Below are 19280 nucleotides of genomic sequence, written 5' to 3'. Positions count from 1 at the left end.
GACAAGGTCTCCCTAAATTGCTCAGGCAGAGCTTAGATTTACGATCCTCCCGCCTCAGCCTCCCAGACTGCTGAAATTACAGGCATCTTCCACCATGCTGGCTGGAGATGCAAACTTTTATACGCTCAAGCCAGCAAAAAGCCCACAAACGTGAGACAGACTGGCTCGTGCTCCCTCCGGCCTCCCGCAACCCTAGCTGGGGGCCAAAACACCCACTAAGGACACGTGTCCTTCTTGCCAAGCTCCGCCGCTGGAAGCGGAGCTCATACAATCCCGCCCTTCCAGGCCCGCCCACCAAGGCCCCGCCAATCGGGTCCCGAAGCGGACCAGGTCCCGCCCCACAGGGGGCCGGCCGGCCACCTTTGTTCTCCCCCCTGCTCCTTCTCTCCGCCTGTGCGCTCGGCGCAAACCGAGTGGCAGCCGCTGATTGGTGGTCATGGTGCAGCCAATCAGAAGGGGGCACCTCACGTTACGGCTCTGAGTTTTAAACTAGCGGCCTAGGGGCGCGCGCAGGGCCTGGGCGGCGGGGTGGGCTCGCACGAGAGCGAGGAGCAGCGGCTTCCTCCGCCCCCAGCCAATCGCCGGGCCTGACTTCCTGGAGGGCTCGCCTACGCACCGCGTAGCTCGGGCGCTCGGGGAGTGCGAGGAGGTGGGCGCAGTCGCTGTCGCCATGAGACTCCGGAAAGCTTGCCTGCTGCTGCTGCTCCTGGCGCTGGCGCAGCTGCTGGCCTCGGCGAGCGCCGGCGGGGCGAACGAAGGTGAGCGGGCCGTGGCCGGGGACCGTGCGGGCTCCGGGGCGACTCCTGCAGGACGAGGGCGGAGGTGGGGCTCAGGGGTCACGCCCTGGGGACACCAGGAGCCCAGGGCCTTGTGCGCTGCGAGGACGGGCTGCGTCCCTCGTCCGAGTTCGCTCAGGTTTCTTCCTGGGTCTCCTTGGAAAAGGCAGTCCCGAAGTGGTTAAAAGTTGACACTCCGAGAAGAGTGGAAAGACAGGCGGGAAACTGTCTCCTATACAGGTTCCAGAGAGAGGTGAGAGCGTTGGGGCCCTACTGGGTGCGCCCCGGGGGCAGCCCAAGCCTCATCTTCAAAACCGGATCTGTGGAGTTGGAAACAACGCAGGCGTTCTGGTTTGAGGGAGAGGGAAGCTTGCGTTGCAGCTTTGTAGAAACCGAAGCAGCTTTTGTAGAAACCAAGCTCTCATTCCTTCCGTCCGCATTTACCCCTGCTCGGTGCTGGCAGTGGCGCTGGGCGTGTGGTCCTTGCCCTCCAAGTTAGCGTCGTAGCAGGAACAGTGTTCGGCTTCTGCTCCTCGCCCTTGCGTGTTGTTTTTTTTTTCTTCGAAATTACTCAGCAGCTGCAAACATAACTGAAAATTAGGAAGTACTGGTTAACATTGGTCTTCCTAGAGAGCAGGGCGTGCAGTACTGGTCTTAACATTTTGTCCGACCTCCTGACCAGTAGTTTGTACCTACCGAGTTCATTCCAATAAAAGTAAAACCTCTTTCCCAATATTAGTGTGTAGGGAAAGTATGAACTTTATACTCGTTCAAACAGATTGAGTAACTTCCGTGTGGATCACGGATTCTAAAAACTCTTTGCCTAAGTAGAAAAGGAAGTAAAAAGCAGCCCTCAGAAAGAAACACCTGCTGAAAGGAAAGGGTATCGGTGCTGCCCACAAGTGTGGGTGCTTTTACCGAAATCACCGGGGTGCCTATTTAAATACAGATACCCGGGGGCCAGGGGTTTAGCTCAGTGGTTCTGCCGCCTGCCTCGCAAGCCCAAGGTCCCGAGTTCGATCTCCGGTACCCCCCCCCCCATAAATAAATACAGAGACCCAAAATATAACTGAAATAGAATGCGCAGGTTTTTCAGTTTTTCCCATGGGCGAAATAAAGTAGGCACAAGGAAGTTTGAAGGCCAGGGTAGTTGGGTGATTTTTGGACCACAGCTGAAAGATTTTGATTAGTGGTCTTTTAGGGAGGGGTTCTTGAAAGAACTGGGAGAAAGGCACACTTGGGTGGCCTTCCGGAGCTTTGGGCCCAGTACATTTGTCCTGTGTGTCATAGGTTACTCATGCAGGAGTCCCTGGGAAGCAGTAGCCACTCCGTTGAACCCAGGAATCCGTGAGGTGTCCTGACCAAGGGCAGTGTTCCTGGGGCCAGGTGTCTAGCTCATACCTTCTTTCCCACGCTGGAGGGCATTTCTGGCCCGCCCTTTTTCACAGCTTATCACAGGTCACTTGTCTAACAGTTTTGTTTCAGGTCATAGTCCAAGTCATTAGGGCTTTTTTGTTTTGGTTTATTTTGTTTTTTGAGACAAGGTTTCACTATGTAGCCCAGGCTGGCTTCAAACTTGCAGCAATCCTCCTGCCTCAGCCTCCTCAGTGGCACTCAGTGGCAAGATGACAGGTGTATGCCACCACACCTGGAAAAGACCCACCTGTGTGGCTGGAGTTTAGGAGTCTTCACTGTAAACGTAAATCTTCCACCTATGTGATTGAGCAGACTTGGTTCTCTTTCCTCTCCTAGCGAGGTTTCCTAGGTTGGAAGCAGATTAGGTCCCTAATTCTTCTCCCTCTGTGGCCTTCTTTCTCTCCAGTCTTCCCATTTGTGAAATCTTCCCATCTGTGAATCTCTGGCTGGGCGAAGCAGCCAGACAGTTAGGGTGGGTGTGGGTGATCCACAGACCCCACCTCACCTCCCACTTCCACAGGAACATAAAGGTTCCTTGGGGGTCGGTTCTGTGGCTTCCTTGGTGAGCTGCAGATCTTCTCTGCATGGTCACTTGAGGGCTCTCGAGTGAGGGGTGTTCCGAAGTCCCTCCAGCAGAGCCTGGCCACCCAGTGGTAGATGCCTGAGGGCCCAAGACAGGATCTCCTGGGATTCAGGAGGACCAGGCCGTGTTGGTTGGCTGCCAGCCAGCGTGACCGGGAGGAGTTCGGCCTGATGTGAGTGTGAAGGAGCAGGTAGAGCCCACCAGCCCTAGGACAGGGTCAGTTATCCTGGGGCTTAGTTAACAGTGCCAGAACGAGATGAGTGTTTTGGCCTCACACAGGTTTTCAAAGAAACGTGTCAAGAGACGAGGCAGGATGTTCTGAGTACCACTGCTCCTCAGTTCTCTAGAAAAAATTTGAACTGGGGACAGAGAAATTGGGGATTTTATCACTGTCATGCTATCCTATTAGGTGAGGAATCCACCCTCTCCTGGCACTATCCAAAAGCCCATTCTGTGTGGGCTGCCGAAGCAGTGCTGTCTCCCAGGCTGTACATCCTGGGAGTGTGGTCCCCAGCTCTCCTCCCCGCCAGGGCTTGTAACCAGTGGGCAGGAGAATCAAAGCCAGGTTGGTTGGTTTCTGCACAGAAACAGGCGTTTTAGTGCCATTTCCCCTACCTCTAACAAAAGAGGGGCAGAGGCCTGGATTAAATGGGGAGTGTGCACGGTAACAAAAGAAAGGGGAAAGGGTTGAGCGAAGTGAAACAAGGGTGAGGTGCAGGTGGGTCTCACGGGCTTTTGTAATTTGTTTGCACATTGGTAGATTTTAGTAGTGATTGATCAGAGCTTCTCGCACCCCCAACAGCCTCAGTGTATGCTGGGGGAGTGGCACGACAGAGCCAGCACTGGCTTTGTTAGAACGGGCAGCTCCCCAGGGTCCCCAGTCCTAAGGGCGTCCACAGCCCCACACAGTGGCTAGCAGGGTTGATTGAGCTCCTGGGAAGCAGCCCCAGGAAGAGTAATTGGCCCCTGGAAAGAGCCTGGCTTCAGAGTAATGAAATTACGGTGTTGCTGTGCATGGTTTTGTTTACTGCTGCAACAGTAGCTGGGGAAACTAGGATTACAAAGAATTACACTTGGTAGTAGGATATACTCAGTTTCTGGCATTGTAGAAGGAAAACTTTGTTTCCAGGCGAAGGTATAATTTGTTTAATATTTTTGATGCATATTGCCCCCGTAAATTCCTCAAGTTGTTATCTCAAAATGTCTTCTACCCTGGATGTTCCTCAGAGATGACTTTTTTTTGGTACTGGGTATCGAACTCTGGTCCTTGCGCTTGCGCAGCAGGCGGCGAAGCCACTGAGCTAAACCCCCGGCCCAGAGGTGACTTTCTAAGGAAAACATGACTCCCTACCTTCTTCAGTCTTTCGCTCTAAAAATGTGATAAAAACCCACGGGCCTGTTTTTCTGAGGCTGAGGTGTAAAATGCCACCCCTTTCAGAATCATCCCAGATGAAGGTTGAGAACAAGGCCCTGGTTCCTGTTCGTGCAGTTTGTGGTCAGGCAGGTTGTAATGTGGCCCTGCCTGTGCAGAGTGCCTCTGGCAAGTGAGGGCTGGCCCTGCCCCTCACATCCTTCTCCAGTATTGGGACTCTAAAATCTGGAACAGTGGTTTTCCACCTCCCTCACAGAGAATGCAGTGCACAGGCTCTGACTTTCTAGGGTGACACAAGCCTCAAACTTGGAGGGCTAAGGAAGTTTCCCAGGGCAGAGTGGCCAGTTTTCTAACCAGCCTGTGTATTTTCCACTTAGATTCTTCTGAAAAGGAAAGTGCCATTGAGGAGGAAGATGAGGAAGAGGAAGAGGACGAGGAGGAGGAAGACTTGGAAGTTAAGGAGGAAGATGGTGTCTTGGTCCTAAATGATGCCAACTTTGATAGCTTTGTGGCTGACAAGGACACGGTGCTGCTGGAGTTCTATGCTCCGTGGTAAGGATGAGCATTCCAGACCCGCAGCTGGACAACCTCTGAGCAGTAGGAGGGTCTGGCTGCAGGAACTCAGCTCCTGAATTAGGGGTGCTGGGAGCTGGGGTCCACCTTCCACCAGCTGGCACCAGGCAGCCTCGAGCCAGCCTTATAGAAGGCGGTTTCCTCCCATTTCCAGGCAGGCCAAGGCCAAGGCCAGCGGCCCAAAGTGCAGGCTGTGGACCTGAGGGATGTCTTTTCACACATGCCCAGCCTGGGGGACACGGGCACCCCTTCTTTTCCTGTGTCACCTGGCATGTGGCCCCTGATGGCCCCTGATGACTGTCATGTTCCTTTCCCCTCACCCCCCATGCTGCTTTCCATCCATCTCCCGTTCTCCCCCCCCCCCCGCCACGTTTCATTTTTGACGCAGAATGGTCAGGGTCTACTTGTGTCACTTCCCTGGCACCTGTTGGCGAAGTACAGGTTTTGTATTAAAACACCTAAGTCGGGGTGGGGATTTAGCTCAGTGGCTCCAACACAAGGTCCCGAGTTCGATCCCCAGTACCAAAAAAAAAAAATCTAAGTCTTTTCAATAGGTTTGTGGGTTGTCATCTCACTCCTGTTTTGTTGTATCGTAAATGAAAAGTAATGTTGGTTTTGCTGAGTTTATTATTTTATTTTCTTGCAGCGCTGGGGATTGAACCTAGGGCCTTAGGCTTGCTAAGCAAATATTATTCCAATGAGCTACACTCCCAGCCCTCACTTCTGTTTTGTAGTTCAGCAGATTTCATGCTGTTTTGGTTACAAGATTCCTTTTTTATTATTTATTTATTATTTATTTTGAGTCAGGATCTCATTATGTAGTCCAGGCTGCCCTTAAACTCATGTCAGTCTCCTGCCTCAGCCTCCTGAGTGTTGCGATTATAGGCACATACCATCATGCCCAGCACCAGATCCTCTTAACGGTCTTTTTTTTTGTACTGGGGATTAAACTCAGGACCTTGTGCTTTTGAGGCAGGCATCAGAACCACTGAGCTAAATCCCCAACCCAACAGTCTTAAACTGAAGACCCCAAAGAACTTTTTGTGTGTCATGTTTTTCAGTATTTCTCAGTATCATTTATCAGAAGGTAGGGAGTTTATATTAAAAGTGAAAATGGAATTCGGACATGATGGCGCGTGCCTATAATCCCAGCACTTGGGAGGTAGAAGCAGAAGGATCCCTAAGAGTTCAAGGCCAGCCTGGGCTAAGTAGTGAGTTCAGAGCCAGCCTGAACTACAAAGTGAGACCTTGTCTCAAAAAAAAAAAAAAAAAAGAGAAGGGGCTGGGGATTTAGCTCAGTGGCGCCGTACCTGCCTCGCAAGTGCATGGTCCTGAGTTTGATCCCTGGTACCGATAAAAAAGAAAGAAAATGGAAAGATACTCAAAGTATTTATTATTTGTAGTAAGAGTTTTTCTTTTGTGTGCTGTGGCGTATCAAACCCAGGGCCTCACATGCTGAGAAAGCACCATACTCCTGAGCTCCACCCCCAGCCCTGTCTGTTTACCCAGTGACCTGCTACAGGTCTGCAGCTACAGCTACCATCCTTGGAAGCCAGGCAGCGTCCAGAAACTTTCACTGTGTACTCAGTGAGGGTAAAAGACAATGGAAAGGATTGTGACCTCACAGACCCTTTGGAAGTGGTTATTGGACCAGATTTGACAGGTTTATGTGTCCTCCCTTGGTGTCTGATGTCCAAGGTGGGTTGGTTCCAGCCTCTTCCACCCCTCGGACTTCAAAATCCTCAGATACTCAAGTTCCCTGTAGGCATTGGTGTTGTATGTGACCTGCACACATCTCTGCGTTACTTCTGATAACCTGACACAACATATGCTATGTACATAGTGCTGTGCTGCACTGTTTAGAGATTATAATGACAGGAAAACAGTCTGTACAAGTTAGAGTTGGAAGGATTTGTCCAAGCCGGAGCTGGAATTCAGACCCGGGCCTGCTTAATTAACTCAAAGGCCTCTTGGCCTCTCCCTGTGGGTTATTGGAGTCTCTCAGGTGCAGATGGTTCCTGGAGCCCCCATTCTCATGGGTTTCATTCGGTTTAACTCTCCATAGGTGCAGTTAACCCGTTTCTCCTTCCTTGAATCAAATTCTTAGGTGTGGACATTGCAAGCAGTTTGCTCCAGAATATGAGAAAATCGCCAGCACACTAAAAGATAACGACCCCTCAATTCCTGTGGCTAAGATAGATGCCACCTCGGCGTCCATGCTGGCCAGCAGGTTTGACGTGAGCGGCTATCCCACCATCAAGATCCTGAAGAAGGGCCAGGCCGTCGACTACGAGGGCTCCAGGACCCAGGAAGGTGAGCTGTGCCCTGGCTGTTGGAGGCACCAGGCACCAGGCACCAGGGCCCAGGAATGAAAGCGAGGGAGCATCATTGGGTGATAGGAAGGAAAGAAAGGCGAGCAGCCCAGGAGCATGGTCTCTGCTGTATGCCCAGGGTAACTGAGACCAGAGTCGTCCTTGGCAGGGTGTCCTCACATCCAGACCATGACACTGACACTCGGGATCTGGAGCAAAGCTGTAAGAAAGGAGGCACACAGTTCTTGGTGTGGTCCCGAGCAGGGGTGCTTGGTGCTCAGTGTGTGTCTGGAGGGCTTGGGCAGCCTGCTGCGCCTTAACCCAGAGTCTCTGATTCAGTGAGTTTCAAGTTAGGTCGGATGACTGGCATTTCTTAGTGCCTGGGGTCTGCCAGTGCTATGGTGCCAGGCTGTGCACCAAGACGGGTCTACACTTGGGACTGGTGGATTTTGCCTGGGTTGAGCTAGGCCTTCTGTTTCATAAAATCATGATCTTCTTTAGCGAAGGTGTGTCTCTTTTAATCAGTTTAAAAGGGGGGAAAAGGGCACACCTGTAATCTTAGCCATCTGGGAGGCTCAGGCAGGAGAATTGCAAATATGAGCCCAGCCTAGGCACCTTAGTGATTTAGAGCGATCCTGTCTCAAAATTAAAAATTCAGAAAAGGCATGGTGGCACACACCTGTAATTCCAGCACTCAGGAGGCTGAGGCAGGAGGATTGCTGAGAGTTTGAGCCCAGCCTGGGCTACATAGTGAGTTCAGAGCCAGCCTGAACTTCAAGGCAAGGCCCTGTCTTAAAAAAAAAAAAAAGCAAAAATAGAAAACTGGGGATAAAGCTCAGTGTTGAAGACCCTAAGTTTGATCCTCAGTGGGGGGTGGTGACAGCTGCATTTTCTGTTCCCAGCATGGAATGGTGGGAAAGAACATTGAGTGGATTCAGATCTCCCTCCCCCCTTATACTGGGGGTCAAACCCAGAGGAACTCTTACCACTGAGCCACACACACACCCAGCCCTTATTTTTTTAAGACAGAATCTCGCTAAGTTGCCCACACAGAAATCAAACTTGCAATCCTCCTGCCTCAGCCTCCCTCAGTGCTTAGGAGTACAGACATGTGCCGCCTCACCCAGTTATGACACAGCCACAAACTAGGCTCATGGCCTGGAGCAGCACCTTCCCCCTTGCTGGGGCTTCTGAGGTCAGCTGGATGTTATCTCAGAATCCCTTTGAGTCTGTTTGAGTCTCGGTTCAGCAGCGGGACTGTGAGGGCGGGCACCTCACTGATGCTGAATTTCACAGTCCCTTCTTGGGTCTGATGGCCAGGTGACACTCACTGTGCTTCCTGATGGGAAATGTACATTTATGAGTGGTCTTTCTCCCCTGGCCCTGGGAGCCCCAGCTCCCCTCCAGGAAGGCAGCCTGTATCAGAAGATTCCTCTGTGGTCTTGAGAGATACTTTGTTTACAAAAGAAAGAAGCAAGTGTGTGTGTGAATGATTTTTCTGATGACATGACTGTTACCATCTTAAACACCATTCTGCCCCTCTGTTTAATAAATGGCTTTGCCATATCAGTCTGTAGGGAACTAAATCTAATGACGGGTCACAGGCCCCTGTAGAAATAATATCCAGAAACAGCTCCAGTCGGGGACGTTTCCATGAGCTCCAGATTCTAGGGAGGACCTGGGACATCTTATGGACTTGTGTTATGGACATGACCTACTCACCTGGTGATTTCCAGCCCCAGTCGAAGAATTAAGGTGACACCAAGAACCAAGTCTGTTGTCCTTCTCCCTTTGTGGTTTTTTTTTGGGGGGGGTTACTGGGCATGGAACTCAGGACCCTGCGCTTGCAAGGCAGGTGGCGGAACCACTGAGCCAAACCCCCGGCCCCTTCCTTTTCCCTTCTTAGCAAGTCCTCCCCATCTTCCTGCCTAATTCCAAAACAACCCCTAACACCATTCTCCTGTCCATCAGTCTGGGCCACCTCCTCGCTTCCTGTCCTCAGCCTAAGTGGTCCTCTTGCCGCCCTTCTTTACTGCCTACAACTTGTTCTCCAACTTATAGCAAAAGTGATTTTTTTACTTTCCAGGGTGATTGTATTTTTTTGTTTTTTCGTGTTAACTTTTTTTGGGGGGGCGGGATACGGAGGATCAAACTCAGCACCTTGCACTTGTGAGGCCTGCTTAAAACCCTCCAGTGGTTTTTCTTAACACTTGGAAGTAAACCTAGTCTCTCGGCCCCTTTCCACTCCTCCCTCACCTGACCAGCCATGCCTCAGCCTACCATCCTTACTCCCCATTCGGAAGTCAGCCGCATGTCTCCTCAGATGTCACCGTGGAAATAGTGGCCTTGTCCACCGTACTTCCTGTTTTTCTCCAACTCATCACCTGTTTCCCTCATCACAATGTATTACAACCTATGTTCTTTTTTTTCTTTGGTACTGGGGATTGAACTTGGGACCTTGTGCTTTCGAGGCAGGTGGTGGCACCACTGAGCTAAATCCCCGGCCCTACAGCCTATGTTCTTGTTTGCGTTTTTCCCCTCCATACCCTGGCTTTTTTTCTGCTTGTGGTAAGTTCTCAATAAATACTTTGTGAAAAAAAAAATGAAAAACAGGTCACAGGGAGCATGTCTTTGAAAGTAAATGGGCGTTATAGCTAAATGGATGCATATTGAGGCCATACTCTTAGGTGAAATAAATAGGACACATGTGTGTAAATACCAGATAGTTTCTCTAGTGTGAGAAACTGAGAGTGTAAATAAGGACTAAAAGGATTAATAACTAATAATTGATACTTTGAAATAGGAAAAGGTCCAAAGGTGTAGTGGTGGTGGGAGGAGATGGGGAAAGGAAAGAATGGAAAGGAAAAATTATGAGGAAAAAAAAATGGAAACGAAGTATGTAAATAGGGAAGGGTGGAGGGGTAAAGGGCGCACAGGTAATGGGGAAAAAAATAAGAACCAAGATACATCATGTACAGGTACAAGCACCCAAAATAAATGTAAATTATTGTATACCTAAAATGTACCAATAAAAGAATTTAAGAAAAAAAAAAAGGTAAGTAAAAGGGCGCCTGTATTTGGCATCTGGCCTCAGTGTTAGGCAGCGAGGGCCCAGCCTGTTGTTGTGGAAGCCTTGCCGCACTGCCACCCCCCCCCCCACCCCATGTTGTAATAAATGGGCCTCTTCAGGAAAGGTGGATCCAGCCTCCAGGAGTTTGTGGCAGGAATTGTGCTGGGTGGGAAAAGGTGCCTTGTGCACTCCTAGTTTGCAGGCTTGGTTCTCAGACTTGGCCCTGAGGAAGGGGTTTGCAGTTAAGAGTTCCTAAGAAGCACTAGTGAGAGTTTTGGTTTTGGAGGGAATTGTTTTGGTCTTGTACTGAGGACCATCCAAGTCTACCTGCAGTTGGTGAGTGGCATGAAAATGAAGTCACTGAAGTAGGCTTATGCCATCTAGAGAAGGCCACTGGTTATATGAGTGGCAGAGGAAATGCCACAGACAGTCATTGGAAATGGCAACCCTCTAGCCCTTGTCCTCATAACTGTGGTGCATATCTGTAATCCCAGCTGCTTGGGAGGCTGAGGCAGGAGGATCACAGGCTGAAGACTAGCCTGGGCAACTTAGCAGAACCCTATCTCAAAAAAAGGGCTGGGACATGCCTCCATGGCAGAGCCCCCTGGGGTCGATTCCTAGTACCTCAGAACAAAACAAAAACCTGCCCAGGTGTGTCCCTGGCTAGAGTCGCAGTCCTGAACATGCTTTCAGGAAGTCACATGTTTCCTGCTGTCCTGTGACCTTGCCTCTTCTTCCTCCCTGCCAGCTTCTGGAGTGGCCACTGGCCTTAACCTGCCAGCTCAGGTCTCCGTGTGCTCAGTCTCGTTTGCTTGTTTCAGAAATTGTTGCCAAGGTCAGAGAAGTCTCCCAGCCCAACTGGACGCCTCCACCTGAAGTCACGCTGGTGTTGACCAAAGAGAACTTTGATGAAGTTGTGAGTGATGCTGACATCATCCTGGTGGAATTTTATGCCCCATGGTAAGATGAGGTGGGTCCGTGTCACCGGGTCTGGGTGGCGAGGCGCACACAGGATGGTGGATGAGGTTGAGGGGCTGGGTCTTCTGGAAGGAGGGCAATGTCCAGGAGCCACAAGGGCAGTAGGTATAGAAGGAAACAGGGTATCCTTTCTTGGGATGGGGGCAAGGAACTAAAAGAGAAGATGCCAGAAGGAACAGAAGGTGCAGCCAGCTTCTCTGTGCAATGAGGCTCCCAAAAGCTTGCGGACCCAAGTGGCTGCTCTCATCTGGCCTCGTGGAGCAGGCATGTGACCTGCATGGGGACAGCTCGGTAAGGTGAGGCCGTCTGCCTTTTCAGGACAGAGCCTGTGGTGCTGGGCTGTCTGGGTGGGGGCTTTGGTGGGGGCTGGCACAGGGCAGGATTAGAAGCCAGGGAGTTTTGAATCAGGAATGTGACCGACAGGCCGAACAGAAAGCTGTAGTTTCTTCTCCGCAGCCGCCCACGCTGTACCCTTGCCAGCTGCCAGCTCTCTGACCAAGAAAATCCTCTCCCTTCTTAGCATTTTCTTGGCCTTTCCCACTCTTCCACTCTGGGGCCCGGTCCCTGATGCTCTTGTCTGGACGCATGAACATGCATGTGTGTACACATGCACACCCCCTGAGAGTGTGTGTGGCAGAATGCACCCACCTTCCTGCTGGGGTCCCTGAGGGCCCAGCCCAGTGCTGTCCCCGAAGCAGCATTCCCAGGTTTGCCAGACTGGGGACGCGCCTACCCCAGGACAGGGCCCTGACAGAGCAGCTTCCTCCCGGCAGGTGTGGACACTGCAAAAAGCTAGCACCCGAGTACGAGAAGGCTGCCAAGGAGCTGAGCAAGCGCTCTCCCCCGATCCCTCTGGCCAAGGTCGATGCCACTGCGGAGACGGACCTGGCCAAGCGATTCGACGTCTCTGGCTACCCCACCTTGAAAATCTTCCGAAAGGGAAGGCCTTTTGACTACAATGGCCCACGGGAGAAATATGGTAGGCAGTGTCCGGCTCTGCTGAATGCAGAATGGTGACACCCTGTTGTGCTTGGGGGCGGGTCAGCCCCAGGCCCCCCCTCAGGCCTGTGCTCTGCTCCCAGGCATTGTGGACTACATGATCGAGCAGTCGGGGCCTCCCTCCAAGGAGATTCAGAGCCTGAAGCAGGTCCAGGAGTTCCTGAAGGACGGGGATGATGTTGTCATCATTGGGGTCTTCCAGGGGGACAGTGACCCTGCCTACCAGCAGTATCAGGATGCGGGTAAGTGCTGGCCCTGCGGAAGGCACTAGAAGCGTCTCCTGAGGCACCTGTGGCTTTGCACCCTGGGGCTGGGGCTGGGGCTGGGGCTGGGTTCATGGATGGTGAATGGGCAAGGCTAACTGTGCCATCTTCCCTGCCCTCTGAGAGGAAGCGCAGGGGTCTCACTCATCCAGGTGGTCTGACCATGGATCGAGGGCCTGACTTGGCCTGGGTTCCAGGCCAGGCTCTGCCAGTCAGTCTGTAGCATCATGGCCACGACCATGATTCCAGCCTGGTGTCTGGTGCCTAAGAAGTGGACTTCCTTCCCCAGGAGGTTGTCATAGTGGGTGGGGTGACATTGGTGAAGCGCTCAGCAGAGTGCCTGTAAATGCTGGTCCTGCTGTGGGAGAAGCAAGCCAACAATGGTCGCTTTTAAAGTGCTGCTTAGAAGCTTTTAAACACACTGTTGCCACTTAGCACTAATTTCTATGTGACACAATGACAAATGTGCATATGTCAGGTGCATATTAGAATTGTAATAAAATGTAAGAGCTCAGCTACATTCAGTCCACATTTCTTTGGTCTTCATTGCTTACGTGACCTTGTCGTACTTTTGGGTGAGTTTGATTTGTTTTGTTTGGACACAGGTCTCACTGTACTCCAGGCTGACTTCAAATTCCCAATCCTTCCTCAGCCTCCCGAGTGGCACCCAGCTGTTCGTCATCCATTCTTTCTTTGTTTTTTTTTAATAAATTTTTCCCTCCCCCTAAGCCTCCTCTCCTCCCTACATCCAAAAGCTTTGTTTCCATTTCTTCCTTCTATTTTCACTTTTTTTCTTGTCCCTTTCTCCCTCATGTCATCCATCCCCCCTCCCCGCACTGGGGATCAAACTCAGGACCGACCTTGTGCTTGCAAGGCAGATGCAGTGCCACTGAGCTAAATCCCCGGCCCTTGTCATCCATTCTTGATGAGTCAGGAGGAAGCTTGCAGAGAGAAACCTCAGCCAGCAGGGCTTTTTTTTGTTTTTGGCCCCAGGGATTGAACTCGGGACCTTGCGCTTGCGAGGCAGGCGGTGGAACCACTGAGCTAAATCCCAGGCCAGGGCTTTTGCATTAAAAAAGAACTGCATTCGGGGCCCACAAGGGCACTGGCTGTGAAAGCTTGGCACAGGCATGCAGGGATGTGTGATGCTCGGATGTCCTCTACAACATGCATGGGCCTCAGTGTCCCTGTGCTGCACGTCACTGGAGGCAGCAGTTGGCAAATTGGCTGAGGTTGTCTGTGAACATTGACTAGGTTTTGTTCTGACGAAGTCCAAGACACAGGGCTAAGGTGCTACACTTCGGTGAGTGTTTAATAACAAACTCCCTCCAGATGTCAGCCCTTGGCCACTTCCCGAAGAATTTACCCATCAGCCACAGTTTTCTGAGTGTGTGCCTTGGCCAAGGTGGGAAATGAGGTGAACCTTAGTCAGAGAAGCAATTGAGTAAACTGCGTTATATTTTTCTGTTAACTTTCATTGTATCTGTTAACTTACCAGCTAACAACCTGAGAGAAGATTACAAATTTCACCACACTTTCAGCAATGAAATCGCTAAGTTCCTGAAGGTGTCCCCAGGGAAGCTGGTTGTCATGCAGCCTGAGAAGTTCCAGTCCAAGTATGAGCCCCGGAGCCACGTGCTGAGTGTTGAGGTGAGCAAGGGCCCTCGGGCCACTGTGAGCCAGCAGCTTCCCCAGCCCCTGTCCCCACTGCCGATGCTTTGAAGGCATGAGATGGGAGCACAGCCAATGTGGCATTATCTGGGTTTGCAGGAGGGGTGAGGTTGGGGACTGCGAACCTTAGGTCCTTGACCCTTGGCCCTCCCGGCAGCCAGCTCCAGGCTCTGCAGTACCACTCCTCCATGGATTTGGCCTGGAAATCCCCAGGACACAGTCGCAGGTCCTTTCTGGTCCCAGCATGGAACTGTTGAGCTTGTTTCATGGACTTGGCCTTTGTTGGCACTGAACCCACCCAGACAGACAGCCTGCCTTGTCTGACCAGAGCATGTGGTGCACAGATCTAGACGGCTGCATGGGTTCCAGCCGGGCTGAGCCTGGCCCATGCAGCGTTCCGAGGGCTTCGGCACATATGCTCAGAATGAGCAGGAATTGCGGCAGTGACTTGGGAGCTTCTGTCTGCCCAGGCCTGGGGCTCGGCCTGGGGCTCCACTGCGTTCGCAGCAGAGCTGGGTGGAAATGCAGGTGCCCCGTGCTCCAAGCTGCCCCAGGGTGCCACAGCCCTTGCTCTTTGGGCTGGGGACTCATGGGAGCTGCAGGGGGAGAGGAAGAGGTGGTGAGTGCCAGGGCAGCAGCCGTGCAGACAGCACTGTGGAGCCCTGGTGAGACCGTACCGCCCTGTGTCTTTCTGTCCCCCTCCCCTGGTCCTTCATCCTGGCTACTGTCTGCGCGCCATCTGCTGCTCTCAGCATGGGCTCTGGACTCCTCTTCCTGGGCTTAAGTGGCTGCTGTGATTCCTCCCTCCTGCTTCTGTTCAACAGAGACATAGACTTAGGGTCCACAGAGGGGTCCTGGTGGGGACCCCGTGGGATGTGTACCCCCAGGACAGCTGTGTGAGCAGCAGTGGACTCGGGAGGGACCCAGCCCTCTTAAAACCAGTTATAATCCACACACACTGCATGCTGCTCTCCTCTGATTCTGCCTTCCAAGTGAAGCTCCCTTCTGGGCAGCATTGTAATCAGATTCCCGTGGCCCCTACCCCTGGGCATAATCTGTGCCTCGTGCAGCCTGCAGGGTCCCCTTGCCTGCTTTCCCAGCACATGCCACCCACCCAGCCACTGTCTCCAGACCAGGTCCTCCCCTGCATGCCTGCTGCTCCCACACAAGGCTCAAGTGTCCACCTGCCCCTTCTAGCTGTGTGGCCTTGGGCAAGCAGCTTACCCTCACCGTGCCTCAGTTTTTCCAGTTGGAAAGTGGAGATGGCAGTGTCAACCCTCATGGTCAAGGGTAATGTGTGAAGGGTCTGAGCTTTGTGTCCCCATTGTAACCACCACTGTGCCCAGCTGGTCATGGGTGCCATCAGAGCTGGGATTGTCTGACACTGAGACGACTGTACAGAGGGGGACAGTCCCAGCAGGTGGCAGCTCAGGAGCTCAAAGCCTGGTCTGGCCCTGACTCTGATCTCTGGAAGAGTCCAGCGGGGATGTGGTTGGTCACAGTGCAGAGCCTCTTCTGGCCACTTCCCAGCCTGCAAGCTAGGGCCACGCCTCACTCTCCTGTGAGATGCTCCTTCTGGGGCTGAGGTTGAAGTTCTGAAGATTAAAGTTCTGCCCAGTATGCCTGCCTCAGTGGCTTGTCATTGAGAGCCAGGCTTCTTCAGCAGTTTTTTTCCTGGCTTGGAGAATGGCACAGAGGGAAGCTCTGCCCCACCCTGGAATGAAGCTGAAGCGAATTGGTGTTGCCTGGAGGGAGCGGAGCCCAGGAGACCCAGGAACCCCTGGGAGGTGCTCACTAGGGCCAGCCTAGCACCTGCCCTCCTGAGATTCGGTAGCCCCTTGTCCCCACTGTCCCTCCTTCAGTGTGATAGTAGTGACCACGAGAGACGTGTCAGCTACAGCCCCATTGTATCAGGCCCACTGTCACCTGTGCCCTGTCTGACACAGGGTTCCACTGAGGCATCAGTCATCAAGGACCACGTGGTGAAGCACGCCTTGCCTTTGGTCGGCCACCGCAAGACCTCCAACGATGCCAAGCGCTATGCCAAGCGCCCCCTGGTGGTCGTCTACTACACCGTAGACTTCAGCTTCGACTACCGTGCTGGTGAGGGGGCCTCTAGTGCTGGGGTTGGACGTTAGGGATCTTGCCCCAAGGTCCCTGCAGGTCAGTGGCACAGGGGTAGTGTTGCTAGGGCTTCGGGCCAATCCCCCCTTTTCCCCTTCCCTTTTGTGTAAGAGGGGAGCTTAGCATGGAGCCCAAGGCCCTCACAGATGAGGCTGCAGGGCAAGACCACCTGTCCCCATGGCCCTGGTGCTGTCTGCAGGGCTCCCTTGCTGGTCAGGGTCTGTCCAGGCCTGGTGCCTCCAGAGAATGTTAGCAGCAAGCCTTCACAGCCCAGGGTCTGAGCTCTGCTTACGGCGCTTGGTCCCTTCCAGCCACTCAGTTCTGGCGGAGCAAGGTCTTGGAGGTGGCAAAGGACTTCCCGGAGTACACCTTTGCCATCGCTGATGAGGAGGATTACGCCACAGAGGTGAAGGACCTGGGGCTCAGCGAGAGTGGTGAGGACATCAACGCGGCCGTATTGGATGAGGGCGGGCGCAAGTTCACCATGGAACCTGAGGAGTTCGACTCGGATGCCCTTCGGGACTTCGTCACAGCTTTCAAAAAGGGTGAGTGGGGTGGGGGGCATTAGCCCAGTCACTTTGACTTTTGTCCTCAAATGTCATGGCACCAAATTAGCTAAATTTCAGAACACTTGTGAGCAGGTTTGGAATTTTTCTTTTCCTTTCCGCAGTTCATTTGACTCCTTTGAAAACAGAGCAAGATTTGAGGTCCAGCTTAGGACTTATTTAGCATCAGCCTCAAGAAGTTGAAATCAAGATTAGATTAGAGGAGGGCCAGGGATTTAGCTCAGTGGTTCGGCCACCTGCCTTGCAAGCGCAAGGTCCTGAGTTTGATCCCTTGTACCAAGAAAAAAAAAGATTAGATTAGAGGAGCAGCTGTAGCTGCCACCCAGACACAGGGCAGAGTTGGGGAAAAGCTGAGCCTCCAGTGGCTTCAGAGCCTGGCTCAGAGCGTCTTTATTGGCAGTGCCTCGTTGTGTTGAGCCTGACCTTGCTTGCTGCTCCGGGACCTGAGCGCTGGTGTGGTAAACACAAAGAATCCCAGTTCTTTTCTTCTTTAGAAAAGGCAGGCATATCTTAGAAATTTTTGGTTTTTTGAGAACAGGTTCTTGCTATGTAGCTTAGACTGGCCTTGAACTCACTATGTAACCCAGGCAGGCCTGGAACTCGGAGTGATCCTCCTGCCTCAGCCTCCAAGTGCTGGGATTGTAGGTTTGTGCCACCATTCCTGGCTGTTTAGAAATTTTAAGGAAAGCTTTTCTGTTTCTTGTTTTCTTTTGCTTGTGGTACTGGGGATTGAGCCGAGGGCCTTCACACTGAGCTACCTTCCCAGCCATTTATTTTTCAAGATAGGATCTCACTATATTACCTAGGCTGAGCTCCAATTTGTGATTCTCCTGCCTCAGCTTCCTAGGGTGCTGAGATCACAGGCCTGCATCACCATGCCTGGCTAAAACTCCTTAAAACAGGCATTTGAATTTGAAAATAAGTTTCATGTTTGTGGAAAACCTGATTTGATGTTCTCCACAGTAGATTTATTGTTCCCCACATTGGCCACGACAGCATTCTGTGGTGCCTGATGGAGGATGAGCAAACCTGTCTGGCTTTGCAGGCATGAGGAGGGTAGAAGATACAAGTTATCCACAATGGTGCCTATGGCGGGAACAATGCCCATCTCCAAGGGCCACCCTGTCCCCCTCAGCTGTCACATTCCCACCCAGGTAGAGCCACCAGGCCCCTGACCTTCCAGCACTGACAGCCCCTCCTCTCCCTACTCTTCTTGGCAGGAAAACTGAAGCCAGTTATCAAATCCCAGCCAGTCCCCAAGAACAACAAGGGGCCAGTCAAGGTGGTGGTGGGCAAGACCTTTGACACCATCGTCATGGACCCGAAGAAAGATGTCCTCATTGAGTTCTACGCACCCTGGTGCGGGCACTGCAAGCAGCTTGAGCCCATCTATACCAGCCTGGCCAAGAAGTACAAAGGCCAGAAGAGCCTGGTCATCACCAAGATGGATGCCACTGCCAACGATGTCCCCAGCGAGCACTATAAGGTGGAGGGCTTCCCCACCATCTACTTTGCCCCCAGCGGGGACAAAAAGAACCCGATTAAATTTGAGGGCGGGGACAGAGACCTGGAGCACCTGAGCAAGTTCGTAGATGAACACAGCACAAAGTGGAGCAGGACCAAGGAGGAGCTTTGAGGCCTCGCTCTTCGGGACCAGAGGGCCACACACAGTGGCTGCAGGGCCGTGCCCAGGCCATTGACTTAATGTCAGTGGCTTGGCTTTTTTTTGTTTATTTTTTTATACTTTGGTATGTCTCCTTGTGCTCTGAATACTGAATAGCCATGAATAACTAAGTGTAGGCCAGATTTTTATGGAGGATACATCAATGTTTTATCATTTGGGGGTCTGTTGTTTTTTTTTTTAACTTTAATATTTCCTCAAAGCACCTAAATTGAATCTCTTCCATGTGAGAATTTTTTTAATTTAAAGTTTAAAAAAACCTTTGCCAAATCTCATTGAGTTTGCCTTTTGTTTTACTGTTGTTGGAGGAACTGTTAGGGAAATGTGACTGTTGGGGTTTTAGTTTGTAGTTTCTTCCCTTTGCTGGTGGCAGAGAGCTGTCCCCAGCACCTTCTTGGGGTGACCTTTCACCCCCACCTCACTGTACCACTGCTGGTTACATTGCAGACCTTGGTGGGCCGTTTCCCAGCCAAGTTCCACTGCCAGTGTAGAAATGACCTTGGACACAGACATGGACACTTGCAAGTGGTGGGGAAGATTAGATAAGCTATCATAATGGAATAAAGTTTTGTGGCTTTTTTTGTTTGGGTTTTGTTTTTGTTGTTTTGGTTTTTTGAGATGGTCTCCCTATGTGGTTCAGGCTGGTCTCAAACTCCTTATATAGCCCAGGTTGGCCTTGACTCTCAGTGATCCTCCTATCTCGGCATCACCTAGCCTAGCATGTTATTTTTTTATTTTTTATTTTTTTGGTACCAGGGACTGAACTCGGGACTTTGTGCTTGCAAGGCAGGTGGTGGAACCACTGAGCTAAATCCCTGGCCCCTAGCCTAGCATGTTATTCATCAAAGCATATCCCAATCTGGTTCTATGGTTCAGCTGTGGCATCAGGCAGATCC

At 51.9% G+C, this 19280-nt stretch overlaps 1 protein-coding gene across 1 annotated transcript; it reads left to right on the top strand.

The window, feature by feature from the left end:
- The first annotated feature begins 389 nt into the window (after nt 1-389).
- Pdia4 (protein disulfide isomerase family A member 4) lies at nt 390-18963 on the top strand. The gene is made up of 10 exons (XM_004860468.4): nt 390-758; nt 4525-4699; nt 6828-7033; nt 10924-11062; nt 11854-12059; nt 12163-12321; nt 13841-13992; nt 15960-16116; nt 16449-16682; nt 17924-18963. Exons 1-10 carry the CDS (start codon nt 671-673, stop codon nt 18337-18339), a joined length of 1932 nt encoding a protein of 643 aa, XP_004860525.2. The 5' UTR covers nt 390-670; the 3' UTR covers nt 18340-18963.
- The last annotated feature ends 317 nt before the right edge of the window (nt 18964-19280 follow it).

Source organism: Heterocephalus glaber, unplaced genomic scaffold, assembly GCF_053883595.1.
Source record: "Heterocephalus glaber isolate CG9 unplaced genomic scaffold, H.glaber_assembly_v1.0 deba00000818, whole genome shotgun sequence".
NCBI classification, from domain to species: Eukaryota; Metazoa; Chordata; class Mammalia; order Rodentia; family Bathyergidae; genus Heterocephalus; species Heterocephalus glaber.
This window is presented reverse-complemented; position numbering and strand designations above follow the sequence as displayed.

Excerpts from the sequence above, each read along its gene's own strand:
- Pdia4 (XM_004860468.4), top strand. The coding sequence starts at position 671 with ATGAGACTCCGGAAAGCTTGCCTGCTGCTGCTGCTCCTGGCGCTGGCG. Across the intron at positions 7,034-10,923 it reads GGGCTCCAGGACCCAGGAAG|AAATTGTTGCCAAGGTCAGA; the intron begins GTGAGCTGTGCC and ends TGCTTGTTTCAG. Across the intron at positions 13,993-15,959 it reads GCCACGTGCTGAGTGTTGAG|GGTTCCACTGAGGCATCAGT; the intron begins GTGAGCAAGGGC and ends TGTCTGACACAG.